This window comes from Nelumbo nucifera, chromosome 3 (genome assembly GCF_055504915.1).
Source record: "Nelumbo nucifera cultivar China Antique chromosome 3, China Antique-T2T, whole genome shotgun sequence".
Taxonomy (NCBI): Eukaryota; Viridiplantae; Streptophyta; class Magnoliopsida; order Proteales; family Nelumbonaceae; genus Nelumbo; species Nelumbo nucifera.
In genome coordinates this window covers 68,036,787-68,063,069 of record NC_142651.1, presented here as the reverse complement: position 1 = coordinate 68,063,069, position 26,283 = coordinate 68,036,787, and the positions used below count along the sequence as shown (strand labels likewise).

The window sequence follows — 26,283 nt, the reverse complement described above, 5'->3', positions numbered from 1 at the left end:
GAGACAAAACTTATGGCCAACGGGATCAAAGCATCGGTAACCCTTTTGCGAAGAAGGATACCCCAGAAAGACATATGGAATAAACCGAGGATCCAACTTACCATGGGACGGGGACAAGTCATGGACAAAGGGACGACAACCAAACACCCTCATGGGAATTGAAATTAGAGGAGACTAAGGAAACAATAACTGATGAGGGGCCTTGTAGTTTAACACTTTGGAGGGTATGCGGTTTATGACATTCAAAATCGTTTGGGAACATTCATATGTAACATCATCCTTCGGGCTACCTCAAGGAGGTTCTATTCTTTCTTTTTGCAACACCGTTTTGTTGTGGTGTTCTTGCACATGAGCTTCTATGAATCGATCCATGGGAAGCAAAGAACTCATTTGGCTCACCATGGAAATATTCCTTCGCATTATCAGATTGAAAAATCTGAACTTCCACAAGGAACTGTGTAAACACCATCCTTTGGAAATCTCTTATGATCTTTGAGACTTCGTCTCTGCTACACATGGGAAAAACCCATGTATAACGGGAGAAATCGTAAATTAATGTGATAAAGTACTTATACCCGCCCTCCGAAGTTATGGTAGTAGGCCCCCACACATCAGAATACACAATATGAAAAGGGAAGCTTGATCTTTTATTACTTGAAGAAAATATTGTTCTACATTGCTTGCTCAATTGACACGTTTGACAATGGAAATCTAACACTGAACAAAGCTTAAATAAAAGTGGAAATAAAGACTATTATTTTAAAGGACACATGCCCTAACCAATTATGCCACAAAACAATTTGACCCTTATTTGACCGACTATGAGGCTTTGAAGATGACACTGAGAAACTAGCCTTGCTGTTGAGAGTGAAGAGACCATCCACTAAGCTTCCTCTACCAATCGTCCTCCTAGAAGTTAGGTCCTGAAAAATACATGAATAAGGACAAAAGGTTACACTGCAGTTTAATGAATTTATAATACTACTAATAAAAAGAAGGTTGATAGGAAGCTGAGGGACATGCAAAACATTATTCAGGTTAAGTCATTGAGGAAGGAATATTGATCCTTGACCTGCAATGGAAGAAAAATAGCCATCTGCAAGTCTTACTTTATCCCTTCCCGACAAAAGGTTATAAGAATTGAATAGGTTTGGCTTACTAGTCATGTGATTAGAAGTCCTTGAGCAATGATCCAGGGGGAATCTGTGGCTGTGGAGACATGGAAGGCAGAAGCTGCATTACTTGATGTAGACGCAAATGAAGTAGAAGGGTTACCGGTGGCTGATCTGTCCATCTGGCGCAAGGCCCTACCCTATGATTCCAAGTGACTACGGAAGGAGTTCATAATGTCTTCCTTGGGGTTAGAACTAGTGAAGTGTTCTCGTGTAATATCATTTGGCACCAGCAGACTGATTTTTTTGGGTTACCACATTTGCTGCATTGTGAGTTGTATTAGGCTTCTTTTGACTCTGTACCTTACCCTGTTCTTGTTTCTTTACAACCCACTTTGGTTTCCCATGGAGCTCCCAACATGTGTCACAAGTATGTCTTGAATGACGGCAACGAGTGTAGAACAACTTATCCTTATCATTGGCTTTTTTGGAGTCATTTTTCTTTCCCATATTATTTTCACCCATTGCAGGTAATGCTACCTGTAGCTCTCCCTCAGTTGTAACCATCACACTCCTCCTACTTTCCTTAGACTGAACAAGGGCATACACCTCTTGGACTGAGGGTAATTCTTTACTTCCTACAATCTGAACTCTAAGGGGTTCATATATGGGGTTTAGCCCCAACAAGAAGGCAAAAACCTGCTGCTGAGAAACCAACTTCTTATAGCCTCTAGCATCATCCTCATGTTTCCATTCTATAGCCTGATAGTGGTCCAATTCTTTCCACACTAAGGTAAGAGCAGAATAATAGGCTGATAGGCCGCAGTTTCCTTGTTTATAGGTTGAGGATTCAGCTTGTAACTGGTAGATCTTAGCAAAGTGCATTTGCTCTGAATAGGTGGTTTTGGCCTGTTCCCATATCTCATTTGCAGTATCTGCCCACATAAAATTCTTTTTTCACATCAGATTCCATGGCCGCAAGAAGCTGGGACATCACCATACTGTTTTCTTGGTCCCACTGATCATGTTCAGCAATCCCACTCTTGGGTTCTTTCACCCTTCCATTTATGTAACCGGCTTTTCCCCTTGTTACATAAAGTTTTACACCTTTGGCCCACTCCAGATAGTTCAGACCATTTAAAGGAGTGATCAACATAGGGAACATCATGCTTTCAGTCCCCATACGTGCTGTACCGCAGGTTGATGTAACCCCAGATGATGTAGAATCATCATTTGCCATTTTCAAAGGCAGGTCTACAAGCCAGAACAAAAAAACTGAAGGTGCAAAAACATAAACAGTGCAGGAAGAAGAAGAAAACTGCTATACCAAGTATACCATTGTAAATTCCACACTTCACACACTGGTTTTAGCACATACTTGGACAAAGGGGATCACACACCCCTGTATAGCACCTGTACGAAGGTGCAAAAACATAACCAGACCTTTACAGCATCAGGTGAAGGTCAAAAAAGGAAGTTTTTTTGGTCTTCACAGCATCAGTTGAAGGAGCAAAGCCTTCACAGCACCAGCCGAAGGTCAAAGCATCAGCCGAAGGTCAAAAAAGAGGTTTTTCTGGATCTTCACAGCATCAGTCGAAGGGGACAAGGAAGCTTCACAGCATTGACTTCCACCAATTAGGGTTACTTGGTGCTACGACCAAGGGAGAACCCTGAAGAAGTAACGAGGGATGTTTCTGATCAGTCTGATTTGAAGTTTTTTGTCTTCACAGTCCAAAAAAAAAATTGACGCCTGGGTTGAGTGAATACTTCTCATTGAAAAGAAACTACTGCCTAGAATCAATGTCGCTCTGATACCATGTGATCATACAAGGAAGAAGAATAAGAGAGGAGAGGAGAAGAAGAAGAAGAAAAGAAAGATGAGGGTCGAAAGATTTGAGCTGGTGACGCCCAACTTCTCTTTTATTTAATATTGTATTATAACAATTACAAGAAATTGCTCATAGGCCCCTAGCAGCACACCCTAAACAAAAGAAAAGAACATGCTGTCAACAGTCTTAGCTGACAGCATTACAACAACATAAATAAAGAAGAAAAACAGTTTAAAACTAACAACATAGATATTGCACATTTGTGGGTGGAAATCTTATGACTTGGAGAAGCAAGAAACAAATTGTAGTGGCTCAGTCAAGTGCTGAAGCTGAATACCGGGTCATGGCACATGGAGTTTTTGAACTTCTTTGGATTTAGATACTCCTAAAGGAATTGGGAATCATTGTGTCTAGCCCTTTGAGGTTCTATTGTGATAGTCAAGCTACAATAAACATTGCTAGTAACCCTAATATAAATAACAATTTGATGGGATGAATAGAGAGATCCACCCTATTCTCCATTTCTTTCGTCTTCTTCTTCTACTACTACTCATGCATTATTGTTTTTTTTTTATCAACAACTCATGTATTATTGTTACTCTAATATAAATAACAATTTGATGGGATGAATAGAGAGAGCCACCCTATTCTCCATTCTTCTTCTTCTTCTTCTTCTTCTTCTTCTTCTTCAAGTGATACCCATCTCCTAGGTGGGTAAGTAACTTTCCCACTTAGGGGAAACGTTGACAAAACGTGTTTTGACAATTTCGCCTGTTCTAACAATGATTTTTATGGATAAAAGAGTCATTGTATAAATTACCTGGGAATCAAAAGATAACAGGTTAGTTCACTTACCTGGGTAAGTGTTACATGTTGAACTTACCCAAGTAAATAGCTTTCTCAAAAACGAACGAGGCCTTAAGAGGTGGAGACTATGATGACCTTGGGGGGGGGGACAAATGAGTTGTATTACCAATTGAAGTTAGTTTGGTAGGAAACAACTTGTATAAATACAAGATTCATCACGAGACCGCATCAAGTAGATCCATGTATAGTGAGAGAAATCATCAATAAATAAGATGAAATATCCATAGTCACCCATTGAAGGTAAATGATAAGGCCCCCACACATCAGAGTGCACAATGTTGAAGGGAAAAGTAGTGTTTTAAAAGTGCATGGTGCAAAAAAGGCACAATGGTCAATTTGCACCTGAGGCGCAAGGCAAGGCGCGTGCCTTTTTGAAGCAAGGTGCAAAAATACAAAAAAATGCTAAAAAATAAAAAAAATGTCAGAAAATTCAAAGAAAAGCCAAAAAATTCAAAAAAATATTAAACATAATATTAATAAAAAATATAAACTTAAGTTTTAAAAAAATCTATTATCTAAAATTAAAATACATAAACATAAGATGTAAAGCATATTCAAATGAGAATTTAAAAATAAAATCAAACATATAAAACATTTTCAAGCATGTAAAACCTCTAATCTCTTTTTTCACTCAATTGCATTACTTCAAGTAGCTAATATAATGTAAAACATATTACATTCCTGATTCTATGAGCTGCCTTTGTGCCACGTCCCTCGGGGCAAGCCCAAACAAGTCCACATTAGGTCTTAAATTCTTAGTTTTCACACAAAAAATAATGATTTTATAGTCTAATTACTTTTTAAGAAGACATTTTATTAGGATGAACGAATGAACAACATTATCAAATTTTCAAAAGGTGCACGCCTGGGCTGAGGCGCACGAGGCGTACGCCTTTTGAAAGGGCTGTGCCTAGGACCTAGGCGAGGTGCATACCCTAAAATGCACCTTGCCTGTGTGCCTAGGCGCGCCTGAGGCGTACCTTTTAAATCACTAGGGAAAAGTAAATCTTTTATTACTCCAAGGATGTGTTTCTACAATATTTAGAGAGTTCACCAAAACTCAAAATGTAAACTAGACATACTTATTCCTTTGAACAATTCAGGAAACAAAAGACTCAAAGAAGAAAAAGGTAAATGACCAAAATGACAATGACAACATGACACGATCAATTGGACTTTGGTCAAATAGACCTAAAAGAAACTCTCTAAGGTTGTAATTGGCTTTCCTCAGGTATGTCTAGCAAGTATATCCCATTTGCCTCATGGCTACTCCCAATCACCTTTTGGGACTTTAGGCCCTAAAAAACACAATAAGGAAAGAAGGTTATGTGTCAGCTCAAAGATTTTGTCAAACTATTAATGGATAGGAGAGTAGTACTAAGTTTAGGGACATGGAGAATAGAGGTGAGGGTAAGAGAGTTTGAAGCCTTGATGTCTCCCTTGCCTGAGATAGGAGCAAGAGATCCATTAGCTAGGGATATCTTATCACGGCTAGGAAATAGTTGGTAGGAGGTAAAAAGGTTAGAAACATTAGTCATATGGTCAGATGCACCAAAATCAATAATCCAAGAAATTCTACTATTACCTGAAGTAGTTGCATGGTTGGTAGAAGCACGGATACCTGAATGAGAAAATGTAGATGATGATGTGTTGCCTGAAGAGTTGGTTTGCTGCAATAGTATTTTCCAAGTGACTTATGAGTTGGCCATATCTTTCAAATTTTACTTTCATGGCTGCAAGTTGCTCTACTATTGACTTCTCATCACTGATCCCCTTATCATCTTTTGAAGCCGTAGCAACACTGGCATTCCCATGCTTCCCATTCCTTGCCTTTTTGTTATTATTTTGTTCTCTTCCTATTTGAGGTTTCCATTTTCCAACCATCTTCAGTAGCTGGACTATTCTCAAGCTGGCCACAACTTAGAGGAGGAAAGAGACAAAAATAATTTGGAGCTGTATCCCCTTTGTAGTGTGTTGGTCTCTATGGGGGAGAGAAATAGGAGGTTATTAAAGAAACACTAAAGAACTTGTGGCTTCAATTGGCAAACTTGTCACAGATTGGGTTTCTCTCCCTTCAATAGTTCGAGCAATTTAGTTTTTCAGATTTTACCAGTGTTTTAAAAGCACGAGGGCCAATTTGCGTCTGAGGCGCAAGGCGAGGCGTGCTCCTTTTTAAGAAAGGCGCAAAATTACAAAAAAGAAGCTAAAAAATAAAAAAAGTCAGAAAATTCCAAAAATTAAAAAAAATGCAAAAAATTTAAAAAATATTAAACATAATGTTAATAAAAATATAAACTTAAATTTTAAAATAAATGATTTAAAAAACCTATTATCGGAAATTAAAATACATAAACATAACATGTAAAGTGTATTCAAATGAAAATTTAAAAATAGAAGCAAACATATATTTCATTTTCAAGCATGCCCACAATCTCTTTTCTTCCTTAATTGCATTCCTTAAAGTAGTTAATGTGATGTAAAACATATTGCATTCTTGATTGCCTTTGTAGCATGCCCCTCAAGGCAAGCCCGAACAAGTCTATGTTAGGGTCTGAAATTCTTATTTCTCACATAAAAAATAATGATTTTACAACTTCCATTGCCTTTTAAGAAGATATTTTATTGCAATGAATGAATGAACAACATAAGCAAATAGGGGGTTCTCGGAGCTTCGGTGAGAGAGTGAAATAGACTTGTTCGGGCTTGCCTCGAGGGGTGTGGTCGGGGGTCCGGGGGCGGAGCCGGGGGCCCAGTCGTAGGCAAAAAAAAAAGCAAAAAGTGTAAAATTTTAAAAAGGCTCACGCTTGGACTGAGGCGCAAGGTGCATCAGGCGCATGCCTAGGCGCACCAGGTGCGTGCCTTTTGAAAAAGGTGCGCCTAAGACCTGGGCAAGGCGCATACCCCAATATGCGCCTCGCCTGTGCGCTTAGGCGCGCCTTTTAAATCACTGGATTTTGCAGAGAATTTTTGGGATGTTTTTGAGATTCAAGCCTACAATGTGCATCAGTTTAGTCTTATATGAAGTGTTTCTATTTGTTTGATTGTAGATGGGTGTTGGAGAGTTAGAATCCATCTTATGGATGACCGAACCATGCTAGATGGCTGGGCAAAATTTCAAAATTTTCTAACCCTTATGGGACCTTTGGCCCATTTTTTTTCAAAGGATCACGACCCTAGGTGTTGCATGGCCACTTTAGGCTTGATATTGTATTGCGTGGGACCTCACAATGATTTCACACAAGTCCATATGGGTTCGGCCCTACCCTTGAAAGGGGCTAGGCTGAATTCATTGCTCAAGGCAATGAACCAAGGGCCCAACATTTACATCTAAATGGCCTTAGATTTAGCTACCCTATGAAGATCCAAGGATAATGGACTTATGTAAGACAAAGCCCATCAGGTAATCAGCCCTGTAATGGTCTCTTACACTTAACCTCTCGGCCTATAATGATCAAACACTACCCGACAGGGAAGGACCTCTCTCTTGGCTGTAAGGTGCAATGCCACACTCTCTGTTCGAATGAATCTCGTGATTAAAACCTTTGGCAAACATTTTTTCATAAAATAGTAATATATAATATATAAATATATTTTGCAAAATCATATTTCAAACATAGGTGAAATCCACTACTAGCAGTTTAACAATGGGGTCGATCCTATCACTATGATCACCCACTTAGGTGAATTCTTAGACAACACCAACATACCCAGGTATTTGACCCTTGATGGATTTCATTGATTGGCATATCAAAGATAACCCAGTCCAACACCTAGTGCAATACCATAATTAAGTCTGGGGTTATGCATAACTTTCCAGTTTTGCCCATCTATCTCCAAGGTCCAGGGAATAATTGGAAATTGGTCCGGATTCAGTGTTTCTAATAAACACCCATTAGTTGTGTTCGGGGTCTAACCCTAGTAGCTGAGACAAGATGCTCCAACTCCTTGGCAACACACTAGTGTCAGCCTTGTTAGGATAGATAAACTTATCAAGTCTATCCAATGGCTGAGAACATTCTAAACTAGCAAGAGTCTCTTAAGTGTCTAGTTTAAGGGGTAATGCACAGAAACATACCAATATTAACATGAAACAACAATGTACTTTATTCATTTACAAATAAATGCTTATGCACATCAATCTAATTGTAGCTAAGGGTATACACTGTCTAACAATGGGTACTATGGAAATCTGATTGTAATGGGGTGTCGTCTTGACAACCAGCAACCAGCAACCTGCATCTGTTTTTTATTTTAATAAAATTTTCTATCTTATCTTTCAAAAAAACAGTTAATCTCTTGCCAAAATGATTTCAACTTAGAGTAGTATGCAACTAAAGGTTTTCCCCTTGTCGTAGACTGTTCACATCATTTTTCAATTTGTAATGTTGACTAACGTCTGGTTGCATTGAGTTCACTAACCATCTTATAACAATATAATTCTCCTGCATGCACTTCTCATAGGAGGGATCATCCTCCTTTGGCTTCTTCTTACTACCTGATATATATCCCAGTTCCCTCTACTGCAAACATGAATTCTAGCTGACTGTGACCAAGTTAGATAATTTGTTCCGTGAAGTTTCACAGTGGTTACAGTCAGAAGAGGGTCTATAGAAGCTCTTGGGCCCAGTCCAAACGCTAAACCCTGCTTGTTCTCTACTCCAGAGTTCTCCATAAGTCCAATACTTCTAAAGAATACTTTCAGATAGTAAATATGGATGATTGAAAACAAATAAACTAATTGCTGACCTGAACAGGAACAAAAAAAATAGGGCTTTACTCCACTTTGCAACCTGTGAGAAATCTGGAAATTGCAGCCGCTCCTTAGGGGTACCAAAACTCTGTTAAGCTTGAATTGATCTCAATAAGGGCCCAAAAACTACCCTTTAAACCCTGAGCACCAGGTTCAAAGTACCACTAGGACCCTCAATTGGAAAATTTCCAATTGGCTAGGGTTTTGGGAAAAAAACTCCAAGGAGCAATCTTGGACAGCAATCTGAATTGAAAAAGCTCTCCAGAACCCCTCTACCAATCAGGCCGAATGAATCACTAAGTAATCAACAGATTAGCTCTCCATACACACTGTGTATGGGACTAAAAAAGGAAGAAAAGAAAGGTAGGGTTTTCTCTGATACCAAGAAGAAAGTTGAACAGTGAACAGTAAAATTGCTGTGATTATTAAATGAAAAGCAGCAAATGAAAGAAAGAACAGAGCAAGAAGAGGAAGAGATAGAGATGAGAGAAGAGGGAGAAGAAGAGCTCAGTCAACCACAGATTTCAAGGCGCCGAGGCGAGGCTAGGCGACAGGGAGCGCCTCGCCTAGGCGATGGATTTTTTTTAATAAAGAAAGGTTGGGTTTTCTCTGATACCAAGAAGAAAGTTGAATAGTAAAATTGCTGTGATTATTAAATGAAAAACAGCAAATGAAAGAAAAAACAGAGCAAGAAGAGGATGAGATAGAGATGAGAGAAGAGGGAGAAGAAGAGCTCAGTCAACCACAGATTTCAAGGCGCCAAGGCGAGGCTAGGCGACAGGGGGTGCCTCGCCTAGGCGATGGATTTTTTTTAATAAGGTAGTTCCCTAGGTTCCATAATCATATTTCCTTAATAAATATCCATAATTTTCATAAGAAAAGTATAAACTTCATGTTAAAGTATAGAAAATCAACATATTCCAACATATTCATGAGAAAAAAAGAAGAAAGAAAAGAAAATTCGAAAAATATAAGGGCTGAACTCCTATTTCTGTTATAGGAAAAGAAGAAAAGAAAAGGTGGAAGAAGAAGAAGAAGAAGAAGAAGAAGAAGAAAATGTGTTGATTGGACAACATTTTATGTTCTTTCTTACTTAATGGTTCAGGTTTTGAAGTCTTTGAGGGTTCAATACAGCATTTAGCAATGTTTGTGTTGATTAAACCCTAACACGTAAGAAAATAACAAAAAGAAATTAGTATATAAACATACAAAATAAATATTTTAGTTTAAAAATGTCTATTTTATAATTATATCCTCAAAAAATTAAGAATATAAAAGTTTGTTATAACATGCTATAGAAAACTGCTTGGTGATTAGGCGAGGCGAGACTCCAAGGGTGCCTTGTCGCCTAGGCATCACCTTGACAACTATGCACTCAACCATAACTCCCTTCAGTTCTATCAATTTGTTTTATTAATGTTAAATACTAACTGTAAATGAAAATATGGAATTACATGAATGCCCCCAATAGGGCAGCTGTGTTAGTAAACAATAAAAAGAAATAAAAGATGGTCCATATACTTAAGACCCAATATAAGAAAGAGACAACTTAGAAATAAAAAAAAAATAGGAGCAAGTTAAGGCCCATCCACCCCAATCTTTCTACAAAGTGAAACTGTTGATTATAATTCAATAGTCAATACAATGGCTTATGTAAGTTTGTTGCCATGAATTACTTTTTTTAAATACCTGAGATGATCTAGCCAATTCTATATAGTTGAGATAAGGCGTGAATGATGATGATTATGACCTGGCATGATCTAATACTTCCTTTTTTTTTAATAACCATTTTCTTATTTACATTTCTCTCAATATCTATTATGATCTAATACTTCTTTCTGCAAAGAAGTAGAGGTCTGCTGATTGGAAGGCAGCAAGGACATACAAGGAAAGTGGATTTATCTATCGGGGTAGAATTGAAGGCTTTAATGGGGGAGGTTTGCTTGTTCAATTTTATTCGCTTCTGGGCTTTCTTCCCTACCCGCAGTTGAGTCCCTCTCACTCATGTAGAGGTAACATTGTTCTTAACTATTAGTTCTGGTTTAGAGAATGTATCATCCATTGGTATTAATATTCTTTAATAACCAGCGGAAGTGTGAAAAATTTACAGACATCTAGACAAATTAGATTGTGTAATATGTTTTCTATTTCTATCTCTGTTTCTAGTTCATAAAATCTTCTTGAGGAAGAGAAACCTTTCTGTCCATAAGGTTAGTGTAGAGGGGATGGGACTATAATGATGGATAAGTTGTATGTTTTTAAAGGATATAACTGCATCCTTGGGAATTTAGGCATAGCTCCAATAAATGGCAAAATGAGGGAGATTAGATTGAGGAATTTTGTCATTTGCATGGAAGACCACTAACTTCATTGGTAAAAGGCAGTGAATCAGATACATATTTAGGGTTTTAGAAGAGCTGGGGTGGTTGGAGGACTTGGGTTATGGTAGTGATAATATTTAAAAAAATCATAATTCTACAGAGGTTATAGCCCTTAATAGAAAGAATAGCAAAGAAGATTTATATATCCTGCATGATATAGTTGGGGTAAAATTTTATTTGATTTAGTTGAGTGAAACCCTTAGATCACAGGATTTACTTTTTCTACTTTAGTTTGCAGTTTTATTGCAGATACATGACCGTGGGCTCAATTTTCTAACTTTAAACTAGTCTCTCTCTCCCCCCCCACCCACACACACACACACACACATGCACACTAGTTGGCTAGTCAGAAGTAGCACGATTAATGGATCAGACAAGTCTGTGATCCAATCCTATTTGATTTAATACATGGGGTTTGGTCCATGCTATGAATCAGGCTGAGTGTGTTCCTGAAGTCTCTTGATCCCATCAGATGGGGATATGTGGAATTAGGTGGATAGATGTGTATTTTGATGTATTTTATCAACTTCATGTACATATACTAGTTTCACTACTTTCCTTCCTATTTTTGGGGTTTATACACTAAATTGATTATTGGATATACACTAAATTCAGCAAGTGTTTTTTTTTTACTAAAATAAAAGTTAAGAGTACAATTTTGATAAGTTGCACTTGTTAACTTATTTGGTTACTGGAAACTAGGACCTAATCTGGTCTAATTATTTGGGATTGGACCTATTTTTAACCCAACTTGATCTAATTCAATCCATCTTTTATAAGTATAGGATCAGATCAATCCTGATAAATTGGTCTGTTGACTGCCTCACTTAGCTGTTTACTACTTTAGTGTAGTTAAGGTTGGCTAGGCAGCACTAAGCCATTTTGGTCTGGCACAGTCAGTTGATTCCTAGGTGACAACCAGTTGAAAGAAATGATGCACACACATTATGATGTATGCATATAACCATAAATAAATATTATGGAATTTCATGTTAATTATAAACTAGTAAACCACAAATTAAATTAGTAAATGATGGAATGACTATTAACAGTTTCACACTTAATTTTCAGAAATAATAATAAGATTTTTAATTAAGTCCCCTGGTTAAGAGGAAAAAACACAACTCTAATTTTTAGTTCTCTATATACTCCTACTGACGAGGGCTTTGGCCAATCAACACACAAGAGGGCCACAGGGGAGGGATGGGTCCAGCGTCCTGGAGCTCAGGTAGCAAGAAGTTGTAGCTGCTGTTAACGCACTGTTTCTACTCTGCATCTAGCAAAGGAACTACATGAATATAGAGATGGAGGCCGACGGATTCTCACCGGCTAGAAAGTGGAGAAGGACATTGATAGTGGAAAGGAAAGACTTACTGTTGAAGGAGATTTTTTATCAAAAAGAGTTCACGATAAAGATAAGAGAAAGAAGGAGAGGTTCAATACTGCTAGTGGGTGAAGCTGTTCCTTGGTTTCAAAGCTTTCTGGATGGAGCAGTCCATGTGAGTTGGTGTGAAATACGGAACAGTACCTTCAGATAGTTACGGAGGGAATACTTTGCGGAGAGAAGAAGAAATGAAAAAGGATGGTTTGTAACTCTGGAAGAAAGGTTCGAAAAAAAAAAGAAAAAACAAACAATCATCATTCCTGAAGGCGACAAGTTACAGGGCTGGACTGTGTTGGCCAATTCACTCCACGAGAGACTAGTTAAGAAGGAGTCCGGGGCGGTGAAAGGAAAGATAGATAGAGTTGACGGTGGACTGAGCAAGAGGGAGGAAATGACAGAGAGAAGGAAAAGATTAGAACGGCTGGGTCTAGATGAGCCAGTTGAATGCCATGATCAGCCAACGGTGGCCTTCACAGTTTCAGAACCAAAAATCTCACTGGTAGGGGAGAAAGGAATCTGGGAGAAGAGATTGGTACTTTCAGCGAAGTCAGAGATAAAGGATTGGAAAGGGCTATTAGAGGTGTCGGAGAAACTGGGCTCCCTGGGACTGTTATCCTAATCCCATTCAATGAAAAGAAAGCTCTGCTAGATGTGGGGGAGGAAGCGGTTGATTTTACCACAGTGGAAACAAAGGAAGGCACTGTGGTGATTGATAACTGGTGTCCGTTGGATAACACAATAATTCCTGTTGTTGGAAGCTTCAAATTGAAACTTCTGGGCTTACCTTTTCACCTATGGCAGAAAACCATTCTGGAGAAATTAGTCCTGGCGATGGGTGGTGTTTTACTCTCGTATAAAACCCTAAACCTGAGAGCAGTTCATTTAAAGATTGCTGGTATAATGGCTTAATCCGTGCCGAGAACGATCAGCCTTTGCGCAGATGGATACTGGTACAAGATTTGGGTCGCTTCAGAAGTTGAAGCGTCGCAATGGTGTGGGAGGCCGAAGGTTGAAGACGACGATGACTTGGCAAGATGGATAACACTTGGCGGGAACAAAGAAAAGCTGTATGGACACGTCAGCACTAGGGGGAGGAAGTTCTTTCTGGAGAAAAGGCGATGCTTTTTTTGGAAACTGAGAAGTCTTGCTCAAAAAATCGAGCAATAATTATGGAGAATTTTTCAAATAAATTTGAAATTAAAAAGTCTTACAACCGGTTTGTCTTTTGCGGATTTAATTAAAAGGGGAACTCAGTTAGATATAGGAAGGGGCCCAAGTAAAGCCGGTTCTGGAGTTTTTTTGACCCGCTCTGACCCAACTGGCTTAATTGTGGGTCAGCCTGGGTCGTCCATTAAAGCGGGCCAGGGAGCAAAAGCCGACTCAGGTGACATTTTAAATTGTCACGTGAGTCGGGTCTCAAAGGAATTGATGGTAGACCAGAATATTGGTCTATCATCTTTTCTGTGGATGCTCCATTCGAACGAAGGCAAGATTTGCGCAGAGAGGAAGTCTACAGTGAGGCAGAACCTTCGGTGGCTTCCAGTCGCCAAATCCAATGAAGGTGACCAAGTTAATTCCGGAGAAAACAGGCCAAACCCAAGATATTCTAGAACAAGGAGAGATGAGCTGGAAGAAGAAGATGCTGGTTGGGTAAGCTGTGATTCTTCAGAGGATGATGTTGAGACAGAGTTGGAAGCTGAAATTCAAGCTGAGGATGGCAATAGGGAGTTGGAAGACACCTTCAGCACTGACATTATTTTCGCTGAGGATGTGGAAGACGTTACTTCTATGCTGAGACCCTCCGTTGAGAAGGTGGAAGACGCTACCTCTATGCTGAGACTCCCCGCTGATGGTGGTGAAAGGAGGGAGAGATCCATCATATGTATTCCCTGATTTTAGAATACAATATTCAAGGATCTAATCGAACCAAAACCGAACTAGATCTGAACCAAACAGAAAGGGAAGGGTTATACCTGATACGGAGAATCGGTATCTCCCAACGTCGGTGTTCACGCCCAAAGAATACTCCCAAGATCTGCTCCTATTGAAGATGACGCAATGATACTGGAACAGAACCAACAGTGTTCGTCCTACGAACCAAATTCTTTACAAGAATTCGATGGAAGCGAAGATCACCGTACACAATCAGCCTTTCAGCAAAGACTGATATCAAGAGCACCTTCTTGATCTTTCCCTCTCAGAGAGATCGAACTAGGCAGTGAATGGCAGCGGTGGCTGATGAAGAACTCTAGAGCTGAAGTTGGCGTATTTGCTTTTCTTCTCTCTAGGGTTTCTGAGATCCAATCTCAAATTGCAGGAGGTTCTTCTACTAAACCCTTGGGTCAAATTCCAGTAATTCAAGACTAGGGTTTCTCATCCTTCTTAGTGATTAAGAAACCTCCTAATCCCATTAGGAGTTATCCTAATCCAAATCTGTATTTGGATAGGGAATTATCTTAATCCTATCTGCAGATAATGTCAGCCCACTCCTGATTTTATCAGGAGATTATCAGATTCAAATCTATATTTGAATCTCAGATCTGCCCCTTTAAGTGGGTAAATAAATCTACGAGTTCGAAATGGGCTTTAGGCCCAATAAGTATTAAGTGCTCAATAGGCTTCCAAACTACTGCCTAATTGGGCTTCTTTGTATGGCGTGGGACCCAAGCATTGATCTACACATCAGCCACATGGGTTCGGCCCAGCCTTTGTTACAAGGCCTAGCCGAATTCACTGGAGAGACCAGTGAACCCCTTGAGCCCATCACATGGACTCTATGGGCCCAACACTTACACTAAGTGGTCCCTAGGCCAAGCCATCTTATAAAAACCCAGGGACTGTGGGCAGATGCAAGATTAGCCCATCAGGTGTAACCCTAAATGGCCTTACACTTAACCTCTCAGCCCATAATGATCAAACACTGCCCGACAAGAGAGGACCTCTCCCCTGGCTGCGAGGAACAGTGTTGCATTCTCTCCTCATATGGATCCTGAGATTTAAAACCATTTGCAAACATTTTGAAACCATATATATCTATATATCTCATATATAAATTTTGCAAAACAAAATTCCAACGATTGAAATCAACTGCCGGCAGTTTGGTTTCCATCAGAGAGAGTGCATCCCCGATCATTACCTTTGTCCGACAAAGGGGCTGATCCTGTCACTATGATCACCCACTCAGATGAATTCTCCGACTGTCCCAACATACCCAGGTTTTGACCCCCGCTAAGGATCTCATTTATTGGCTTATCAAAAATAGCTCAATCCGACACCTAGTGTAGTATCATAATCGAGTCTAGGGGTTGGGTGTAACTTTCCAGTTTTGCCCATCAATCACCAAGGTCCAGGGCAATACTGGAAATCTGGTCCGGTTCAAAGATTCAATTAATCCTATATTGCATGTGCTTTGGGTCTCACCCTGGCAGCTGAGACAGGCCACCCCAACACTTGGCAGCACACCAGTGTCAGCCTTGCTAGGATAAATCTCCCCAAACTTATCCAACGGCTGTGAACTTTCTAAACTAACACGAGTCTCATTAAGTGTCCAGTTTAAGGGTCTTACACAGAAACATACCACACAACATGAATCAAACATGCACTTTATTCATTTACACTAAATGTCAAAAGTACATCAAAACTGATTGGAGCTAAGGGCATACAAATTTGTCTAACAGGTGGGCCGATAAACGATGCTGTGTGCTACTTGGAGGTTAGGGGGGAGAACCGAACCATGGGTAGGAAAGAACCAAACAAGATAATGAACAGAGGGCAGGGAACTGATGAGATGTTAACTGCTGTACACCAGAATTCAGATATAGGTATATCAGGAGGGGATGAACGATAGAGCCCAGGAAGTACTAGCAAGAGTGTATCATGCCTAGGTTGTGGCCAGCAAAAGCATAATCTGTTACCGAACTGTGAAACCCAGATAGATGTTGAATGTCCTCTATTTTCAGACCCAGGTATGTGTGTTTTCAGGTTTTGAAACTAATCCTTGCTATGCTCTTGATGGCTGTCTCCCAGGTTCTAGGCCTGCCTCATTGCCGATTACCCATGGATTTGAAGCTGACAGAGTTGAGGGTGGTGGGTATATATAGAAGAAGGGTGAGAGGGAGGAGGGAGTGTGTAACTTAACTTCGGAAGAGCTTGGTAACCTAACTAGGGTGGAATTAGAGGGGGAAGTTGAATGAGGGTGAGGTTGGTGGGTCTAAAGAAGATAGAGGAGGATTGAACAGGAGGAGTTGTACGGGATGCATAGAGAGGACAAAAACACAATGGTTGAGAAGGGAATTGAAAGAGATGATTCCCTAGCTGAATTTGTAGAAAAGCTAGGCTACAAGATAAAAAATTTGAATGAGTTGAAAGTGCATTTGAAGAATAAAAAAGAGGAGAGGAAGGTGAGAAAAAGAAGGTTAAGTGAGGTGGAGAGGCTGAAAAAGGATGTGGAAGGGGACAAAGAAATAGTGAGAGGAAGGGTAGGGGAAGGGGAGAAGTGTAGGAGAAAAGTTCAGGGGTGGGGGTGGATTATTTATTGGAGTAATGAAGATTGTGAGCTGGAATGTGAGAGGCATGGGGAAAGTAAGAAAGAGAGCACTAATAAAGGAGGTCTTAAGGAAAGGAAATCTAGATATCTTCTTAATTCAGGAATCTAAGTTTATGTCCTTTGACAAGAGATGGGCTAGAAGTGTGTGGAGAGCAAATGGCCTTAGCTAGGTTATGAACCCTTCGTGGGGCTCATCTGGAGGATTAATCACTATGTGGAAGAATGAAGTTGTAGAGGGAGTTGAAGAATTAGTTGGAAGGTTTTCGGTGTCTATCAAATTCAAGCAAGTTGGAGATGGATTTGAATGGGTCTTAACTAATGTTTATGGCCCCACTGGTTACAGACAAAGAAATTAATTGTGGGAAGAACTGGAAGACATTAGAGGTTTGTGGGATGGGCCTTGGTGTCTAGGAGGGGATTTCAATGTGATTAGATTTAGTGAAGAGTGTAATAAGGTGTGACAAATGGAGTACAACTAGTATGAGGAAGTTTAATGAGTTTATAAATGTTTTTGAACTCAAGGGATGAGAGATCCATCATATGGATGGCCAAACCCTACAGGAAGGTTGGGCGAAATTTCAAAAATTTCTCTCCCACGTGGGAATCACATTCCCTATTTTAGAAAACTGTATTTTCAATGATCAATCTTGAACCTAAACCAGATCAGATCTGAAACCAGACTAGATCTGAAACAAAAGGGAGTGGAGGGTTATACCTAATACGAAGTAACAATAACCTCCAATGAAGGTGTTTGAAAGAATGGTAGGATCCATCTGACGGACGCCAAGAAGGTTGCGGAATGGGTGGGCGAATTTCAAAAATTTTCCTACCTTCTTCCAAATGGGAATCATATTCCCTAAATTTAGAATACAATATTCAAGGATCCTACTTGAACCATAATCGAACCAGATCTGAACCAAAAAGAAAAGGGAGGAATATACCTGATCCGGAGAAGCAGTATCTCCCAAAGTTGGTGTTCACGCCCAAAGAAGACACCAAGATCCGCTCCTGCTGAAGATGACACAGCTGTGGGTGGAACGGAAGCAGCAGAGTGCGTTCTACACACTGGATCCTTCGCAAGAATCCTCTGGAAACTCTGAACACCGAATTTTTTTCAGTCTTTTCTGCAAGACTGATGTCAAGAACTGATTTCTTGACTTCTTTCTTCTTCAAAGATCGAATCTTGCAAGAAGGAATGGCGGCGGCTGGAGGAGAACTCCTAGGACGAAAATGGCTGAATTGCCTCTCTTCTCTCTGGAGTGTGAATGAGATCTGATCTCAATTCGCAGGAAGCTTTCTTGCTATCTCAAAAACCCCTTGTTCGAAATCTAATATTTTTCTCTTAGGGGTTTTCCTCCTTTTTTCTTGATTAAGAAACCTCCTAATTAGGAGTTATCCCAATCCAAATCAGTATTTGGATAGGGGATGATCTTAATCCTATCTCCAGATTAAGTTAGCTTACTCCTGTTCTTATCAGGAGGTTACCAAATTCAAATCTGATTTGAATTTGGTCTCCCAGAGTGGATAAGGTTAAAAGGCCCTATCCTATTGCTAACATTAATCTCAGATCCGCCCCATAGATGGGTGATCATATCAGCCCAGCTCGAAATGGGCTTTTGGCCCATTAAGTGTTCAGTGCTTAACTAGTTTCCAATCTGCTGCCCAGTTGGGCTTCTTTGTATGGCGTGGGACCCAAGCATTGATCTACACACCAACCACATGGGTTCGGCCTAGCCTTTATTACAAGGCCTAGCCGAATTCACTAAAAAGCTCAGTGAACCCCTGAGCCCATCACATGGACCCTATGGGCCCAACACTTACATTAAGTGGTCCCTAGGCCAAGCCATCTTATAAAAACCCAGGGACTGTGGACAGGTGCAAGATTAGCCTATCAGGTACTATCCTAAATGGTCTTACACTTAACCTCTCAGCCCTTAATGATCAAGCACTGCCCGACAAGAGATGACCTCTCCCTCGGCTGCAAGGAACAGTGCCGCACTCTCCACTCACATGGATCCCGGGAATTAAAACCATTTGCAAACATTTCGAAACCGTACATATACATATATATATATATATATATATTAATTTTGCAAAACAAAATTCCAACGATTGAAATCAACTGCCGGCAGTTTGGTTTCCATTAGAGAGAGTGCATTCCCGATCATTACCTTTGTTCGACAAAGGGGCAGATCCTGTCACTATGATCACCCACTCAGATGAATTCTCAGACTGTCCCAATATACCCAGGTTTTGATCCCCATCAAAGGATCTCACTGATTGGCATATCAAAGACAGCCCGATCCGGCACCTAGTGAAGTGTTACAATCGATTCTAGGGGTCAGGTGTAACTTTCCAGTTTTGCCCATCTGTCTCCAAGGTCCAGGGCAATACTGGAAATCTGGTCCGGTTCAAGGATTCGAGTAATCCCATACTGCATGTGCCTTGGGTCCTACCCTGGTGGCTGAGATAGGCCATCCCAACACTTGGTGGCACACCAGTATCAGCCTTGGCAGGATAAATCTCCCCTGACTTGTCCAATGGCTGTGAACATTTAAAACTAACATGAGTCTCTATAAGTGTCCAGTTTTAGGGTCTTACATAGAATTATACGAAACAACATGAATCAAACATTCACTTTATTTATTTACACAAAATGTCAAAAGTACATAAAATCGGATTGAAGCTAAGGGCATACAAAACTGTCTAACAGTTCACGCCCAAGGAAAGATCCAAAGACCGCTTCCACCGAAGATTACACGGTGTAGGATGAAGCAGAATCAACAGGATGGCTCTTCAGCAAGAATCTGATGGTGGGCTAGTGAGCACGACTTCTGATTACCTTTTTTGCCAAGAGGTAATATCAAGAACACTTCTTGATCGCTCCCACAGGTGGAAATCGAACTAGTATGGCGGCAAGAGCAGGAAAGAGCAGAAGACAGGAGCAGTCGAACTAGTATGCAGGTTCTTCTCTCTTTTTAATCTCTGAACTGAGAATTGTGTATTGGAGGTTTGCCCTTCTCTTCAATTTATAGCCTTTAAAGAGAGCATCTCCTAATCCCATTAGGAGTTTCCTAATCCAAATCTTGTATTTGGATCTAGACTCTCTTAAAGAGATAAGGGTAATCCCTTATCTACAGATAAATATCAGCCTTCCTAATCTAATTAGGAGTTTCCTGATCCAAATCTTTATTTGGATCTGGAATCTCTGAGTGGATAGGGACAATCCCTTATCTTATCTGCTGATCCAAATCCCAGATCCACCCCCTATTTAATTAATCTTATTATGCTAGTTCGAATTGGGCTTTAGGCCCATTAAGTCTATGTGCTCACTTAAACTCTTAACCTGCTTCCCAGTTGGCTATCCTTGTATGGTGTGGGACCCAAACATTGATCTACACATCAGCCACATGGGTTCAGCCCAACCTTTGTTACAAGGCTTGGCCGAATTCACTGTAGGAGACAGTGAACCCCTGAGTCCATCACCATGGGCTCTTAATGTGCCCAATATTTACACTAAATGGTCCTTGGGTTCAGCCACCTTATGAAAACCTAAGGACTGTGGGCAGATGCAAGATTAGCCCATCAGGTATTACCCTCAATGGTCTTCACTTAACCTCTCAGCCCATAATGATCAAACACTGCCCGACACTAAAGGACCTCTCCCTCGGCTGCAAGGAACAGTACTGCACTCTCTACTCACATGGATCCCGGGAATTTAAACCTTTTGCAAACATTTTGATACCATATATATATGTATATCTCTATATAAATATATTTTGCAAAACAAATTTCAACGGTTGAAATCGACTGCCGACAATTTTGGTTTCCATCAGAGAGAGTGCATCCCCGATCATTCACTTTGTTCGACAAAGGGGCTGATCCTGTCACTATGATCACCCACTCAGATGAATTCTCAGACTCTTCCAACATACCCAGGTTTTGACCCCTCTAAGGATCTCACTTATTGGCCTATCAAAGACAGCCCAATCCCACACCTAGTGAAGTATCATAATCGAGTCTAGGGGTCAGGTGTAACATTCCAGCTTTGCCCATCTATCTCAAAGGTCCAAGGCAATACTGAAATTTTGGTCCAGTTCAGGGTTTTAAGAAAACCCACACTGCATGTACCTCAGGTCTCACCCTGGCAGTTGAGACATGCCACCCCAACCAACTTAGCGGCACATCAGTGTTAGCCCTGGCAGGATAAATCTCCCTAGATCTATCCATCCAATGACTGCGAAGATTTAAAACCCACACTGCATGTACCTTAGGTCTCACCCTGGCAGTTGAGACAAGCCACCCCAACCAACTTAGCCGCACATCAGTGTTAGCCTTGGCAGGATAAATCTCCCTAGATCTATCCAACGACTGTGAAGATTCTAAACTAACACGAGTCTTATATGTGTCAAGTTTAAGGGTATTACACAGAAACACACCATGATAACACAAATCAAATATGTACTTTATTCATTTACATTAAATGTCATAATGTACATCATTCTGATTGGAGCTAAGGGCATGCACTGTCTAACAGATGAAGAATTAGTTGGAAGGTTTTCGGTGTCTGTCAAATTCAAGCAAGTGGGAGATGGATTTGAATGGGTCTTAACTAATGTTTATGGCCACACTGGTTACAGACAAGAAATTAATTGTGGGAAGAACTGAAAGACATTAGAGGTTTGTGGGATGGGCCTTGGTGTCTAGGAGGGGATTTCAATGTGATTAGATTCAGTGAAGAGTGTAATAAGGTGTGACAAAGGAGTACAACTAGTATGAGGAAGTTTAATGAGTTTATAAATGTTTTTGAACTCAAGGAACTTGAGTGACATGGTGTCAAGGGCCTTATCGAGAGTTACTTCTGATCATTGGCCAATTTCACTTTGCAAGTATGATTTTGGAAATAGAGGGCCCTCTCCATTCAGATTTGAGAATATGTGGTTGCTTCATCTGGATTTTAAAGAGAAAGTGAAGAAGTGGTGGAACGAAAGTAACCCATAGGTTAATTGGGTAGGTATGAAATTCCATTGGAAGTTAAAAGAACTTAAAGTTAAAATCAAAGAGTGGAATATTCATCACTTTGGGAGATCAGAAGAAAGGAAGCAACAGTTGATTAACCAGATAGAGGATTTAGACGCAAAGGAAGAACAAGGCTGCTTAGGGGAAAGGAATAAAGAGTTGAGGTGGGAATTGAGGAATAATTTGGAGGATCTACTTTTTAAAGAAGAGTTCAGTTGGAAGCAATAATCCAGACACAAATGGGTGAAGGAAGGAGATAGGAACACAAAATTTTTCTATGCTATAGCTAATGGTAAAAGGAAAAAGAACTCCATTTCTAAGTTGGTGGTTGTTGGTATAACTTTAACCCAACAAAACGAGATTGCAGGGGCTTTTGGGAATCATTTCAAATATATTTTCAAGAGACCTTTAAATGAGAGATTAAGGATTGCAGGCTTGGATTGGCCCAGGCTCCCTGAAGAGCTGATGGAATGGTTGGAAAGAGAGTTTGAATTGGAAGAAATAAGGGATGCCATTTTCTCTATGGATAGAGCTAAAGCCCTAGGACCTGATGGTTTCACGATGGCTTTTTATCAAGACCGCTGGGAGATACTTAAGGATGACATTTAGATTGTGTTCTCAGAATTCTTTGAAAGAGGGGTGATTAACCCAGGTCTGAACTCTACTTTTATTGCCTTAATTCCAAAAAAGGAAGGAGCTTGCACCCTAAGGAGTTCAGACCCATCAGTTTGGTCAATAGCCTCTACAAAATTATTGCTAAGGTTCTCTCTCGTAGAATTAGAGAGGTTCTCCTCACAACCATTTCCCCTAGCCAAGGTGCATTTGTGAAGAACAAACAAATTGTGGATCAAATCTTAATTGCAAACGAGAGTGTGGAAGATCTAAAAAGAAATGGGAAGAAAGGGCTGCTGTGTAAACTGGATCTAGAAAAGGCTTACGACTTAGTTGATTGGTCTGTGCTGTTGGAAGTCCTAGGGTCTTTTGGTTTTGGGCAGAGGTGGTGTAAGTGGATAAAATGGTGCATTAGGACTTGCCACTATTCCATTTTGGTGAATGGTAGGGTGGTAGACCATTTTCCAGCTACTAGGGGTATTAGACAAGGGGACCCCTTTTCCCCTTTTCTCTTTACCTTGATTGCTGAAGATTTGGGGAGGATTATTAAGAGGGCAGATTCTAGAGGTTTGGTAAGTGGTTGGAGAGTTGGGAGGGATGGGGTTCCGGTCACTCATTTACAGTTTGCGGATGACACAATTCTGTTTTGTGGAGGGGATGCGATTAGGTGGGTTAGAAACTTAAAACAGGTGATTAATGTGTTTGAACAAGTGACTAACCTCAAAGTCAACCTTGATAAGAGTTGTGTGATTGACATTAATATGAGTGCTGGAGAGGTGGAAGAAAGGGCTCAAATATTGGGATGCGAGATTGCTCAGTGGCCACTAAAGTATTTGGGGCTTCCTTTAGGTGATAATCCTAGAAAAAGGGGCTTTTGGAATCCGGTGATTGAGAAATTCACAAAAAGGCTTTCTTCATGGAAGAAAAACTACATGTCTTTGGGTGGTAGGATAACTTTGATTAAAGCAACCTTGGCGAACCTCCCAATCTACTTTCTGTCTATGTTTAAATTACCAAGGGAGTGTGTAGGGTGCTAGAGAAACTTATGAGAAAAGGGATCATAGAGTTAGGTGGGATTTAGACACTAGAGCTAAAAATGATGGTGGTCTTGGCTTGGGTAACTTGCAGGAGAAGAATGAAGCTTTGTTGGGGAAATGGTTATGGAGACTGGCAAAGGAAAAGGAAAATCTGTGGGCTAAAATTATCCTAAGTATTCATGGGCAAGAGGCAGATGGCTGGGACACGAGTGTTCCATCTAGGGCCACAAGAGCTTCTCCCTGGAAGTCTATTCATGCTATTCTTCCTTCCTTCCTTTTATTAGGTATGACCTTTGCTCTGGTAATTCTATAAGATTTTGGGAACATATCTGGGTGGGTGACACACCTTTGAAAGAGCAGTTTCCTTCTTTGTTCTCTCTCTCAAGGTTTAAAAATGAGCATGTTGCTACCTTCCTAACCTTTTCTAATTCTGCCCCTGATTGGAACCTGGGCTTTCAAAGGGCTCTTAGAGACTCTGAATTGGATTCCATTTCTAATTTGCTGAAGATTCTGGAGGAGGTAGTTGTTGACCCCTCTAGACTAGACAGTAGGATTTGGGCTCCTAGTTCTTTGGGTATCTTTTATTGCTCTTCTTTTTTCAAGGAATTAACCCATTCCCAATCGACCCTTGATTTTCCTTTCCCGGTTCCGGAAGTTTGGGGTAGACCAATTCCTCCTAGAGTATGTGCTTTTTGCTGGGAAGCTATCATAGGAAAGTGTAACACCTGTGACCTACTTCAAAAGAAAAGGCCAAGTTGGTGTTTATCCCCGCATTGGTGCATCTTATGTAAGAGTGGTGTGAGTTGTTATCACTTATTAGTTTCCTATATTTTTGTATTAGGAATCTGGTGTTGGTTTTTCTCTCTCTTTGGTTGTAGGTGGCCCACCCCTCCAAGTGTGCAAAGTTTGTTTCTCTCTACTTAAAAAAGAGAGGTAAAATCTTGTGGAGATGTGTAAGAACAACTGTATGCTGGACAGTGTGGGAGGAAAGGAATGAACGTACTTTCCATGAAAAAGAAAAGAAAAAAGAAGCCATCATTGACTTAATCTATGTTAGGGTGATTCACTGGGTCAAGTCTATGAAGCTATTTGAAGGATTCTCAGCAGGAGATATCATTAGAAATTGGAAAGAAGTAGCCTAGTCCGCTCGGTTGATTAGTTCCCCTGTTCTAACTTGGTCTCCTCTGACTTTGGGGTTCACTAAATTGAACTTTGATGGCAGCAGTGAAGGAAACCCAGGCCCCTCATGCATAGGTGGAGTGTTCAGGGACGAAGAAGGTCGAGTTTTGGCCATGTTTTCAGGGCCTATAGGTTGGGGGGATTCTCTGAGAGCCGAAATTTCAGCAGTATTAGAAGGAATAAAAAGAGCCAAACAGCTGAGTATTAGGAAGTTGCTGGTGGAGGGTGACTCTAGATTGGCTATTAAGTGGCTGCAAAAGGTAGATGTTAGTTTGTGGAAATTCTTGAATGAAAAAAAGAAAATTTACCAGCTCACTCAAGACATGCAAATTCAGTTTCAGTGGTCCAAGAGGAGTGCCAATTCTTTTGCAGATTTTTTAGCTAAACAAGGGGTGAGAAGAGCTAGTTTCTTTTGGGCTGTGTTGTAATGTGATGTTTTACTTTTAGGGTGGGGTAAGAGTTTTTACCCCCCCTCTCCTGTTGTATTCTCTTCCTTTTCCTTTATTAATAAAAGTTTCTGTTATTGATAAAAAAAAGTATACTCCTACTGACCGAAAATGGGTTACCTAAACCCAGATGAACATATAATGGCAGCATAATTAGTTACTTACCCCACTAAAATGTTTATATCTATATTGCTTGCCTATTTGTTTGCCTAGGTGATGGACTTCTAGAATTTCTATGCAATTTCTTAGTTGATGCCTATGTGACACTTTAATTACACTGGATACTGTCCTTTTTCAGTAAAGGCATCCAATCTCCCATTCAATCTTTGATATGGTAGCAAAGTTTCAAGGGTACACTAAAATGTTTCAATTACACTAAAATGAAAATCCAAAGTCTGATTGTGGGAGGGAGGCAGCCTCTTTGGGGGAAATGTGAGGGATGTTGAACATAGCAAGGAGGGGGGAGGATGGGTAAAGAAAAAATGGGATTGGAGAAGAATAACCCTGATTTGGTGAGAGAAAAAGAAAAGAGCTGCAGGCATGAAGGAGAGTCTTTAGGAGGAAAGCAGCAGGAGGAAGAGGATCAAGTGAAGAATCTAGGTAATAGAATGGGGCTTAACCTAGAGAAATCTAAGGAGGTAACAGCTCAAAAAATGACAAGGTAAACAGGGGGTGGGAAAAGAAGGAAAAAATTGAATGAAGTGGAGAAACTAATCAATGATGTTGAAGGGGACAAAGAATTCAGTGCCAGGAGGGAGAAGAAAAGGAGGTCTTTAGGATAAGGGGGCATTTGGGTTTTTTCAGTAAGTACAATGAAAAGAATTAGCTGGAATGTCAGGGGTCTAGGAAGTGCTACAAAAAGAAGACTGATTAGGGAGTTGTTGAAGAAAGAAAAGCTAGACATGGTTTTGATTTAGGAATCTAAGGTGCAGGAGGTTGATAGGAAGTGGATTAGGAGCTTTTGGGAAAGAAGCGGTCTGTGGAATTTTGCACCAGCCTAGGGTGCACCAGGAGGAATAATAACAGCCTGGAAGGAACTAGGAAGACCTATTTACTTGTTGTGAAGAGCTAGTGGGAAGATTTTCTGTCTCGGTAAAACTGAAAAACAACCAGGATGGGTT

The 26,283-nt window shown here is 40.3% G+C and overlaps 1 protein-coding gene across 1 annotated transcript in view; it reads left to right on the top strand.

Annotated features, from left to right (window-relative positions):
• LOC104589228 (Nucleic acid-binding proteins superfamily) overlaps positions 1 to 26,283 on the top strand; it is an 83,043-nt gene that overhangs the window by 18,744 nt on the left and 38,016 nt on the right. The window contains exon 2 of the mRNA XM_010247473.2: positions 10,411 to 10,570. Coding sequence (XP_010245775.1) covers positions 10,411 to 10,570 — 160 coding nt within the window. The remainder of the gene's footprint in view (positions 1 to 10,410; positions 10,571 to 26,283) is intronic.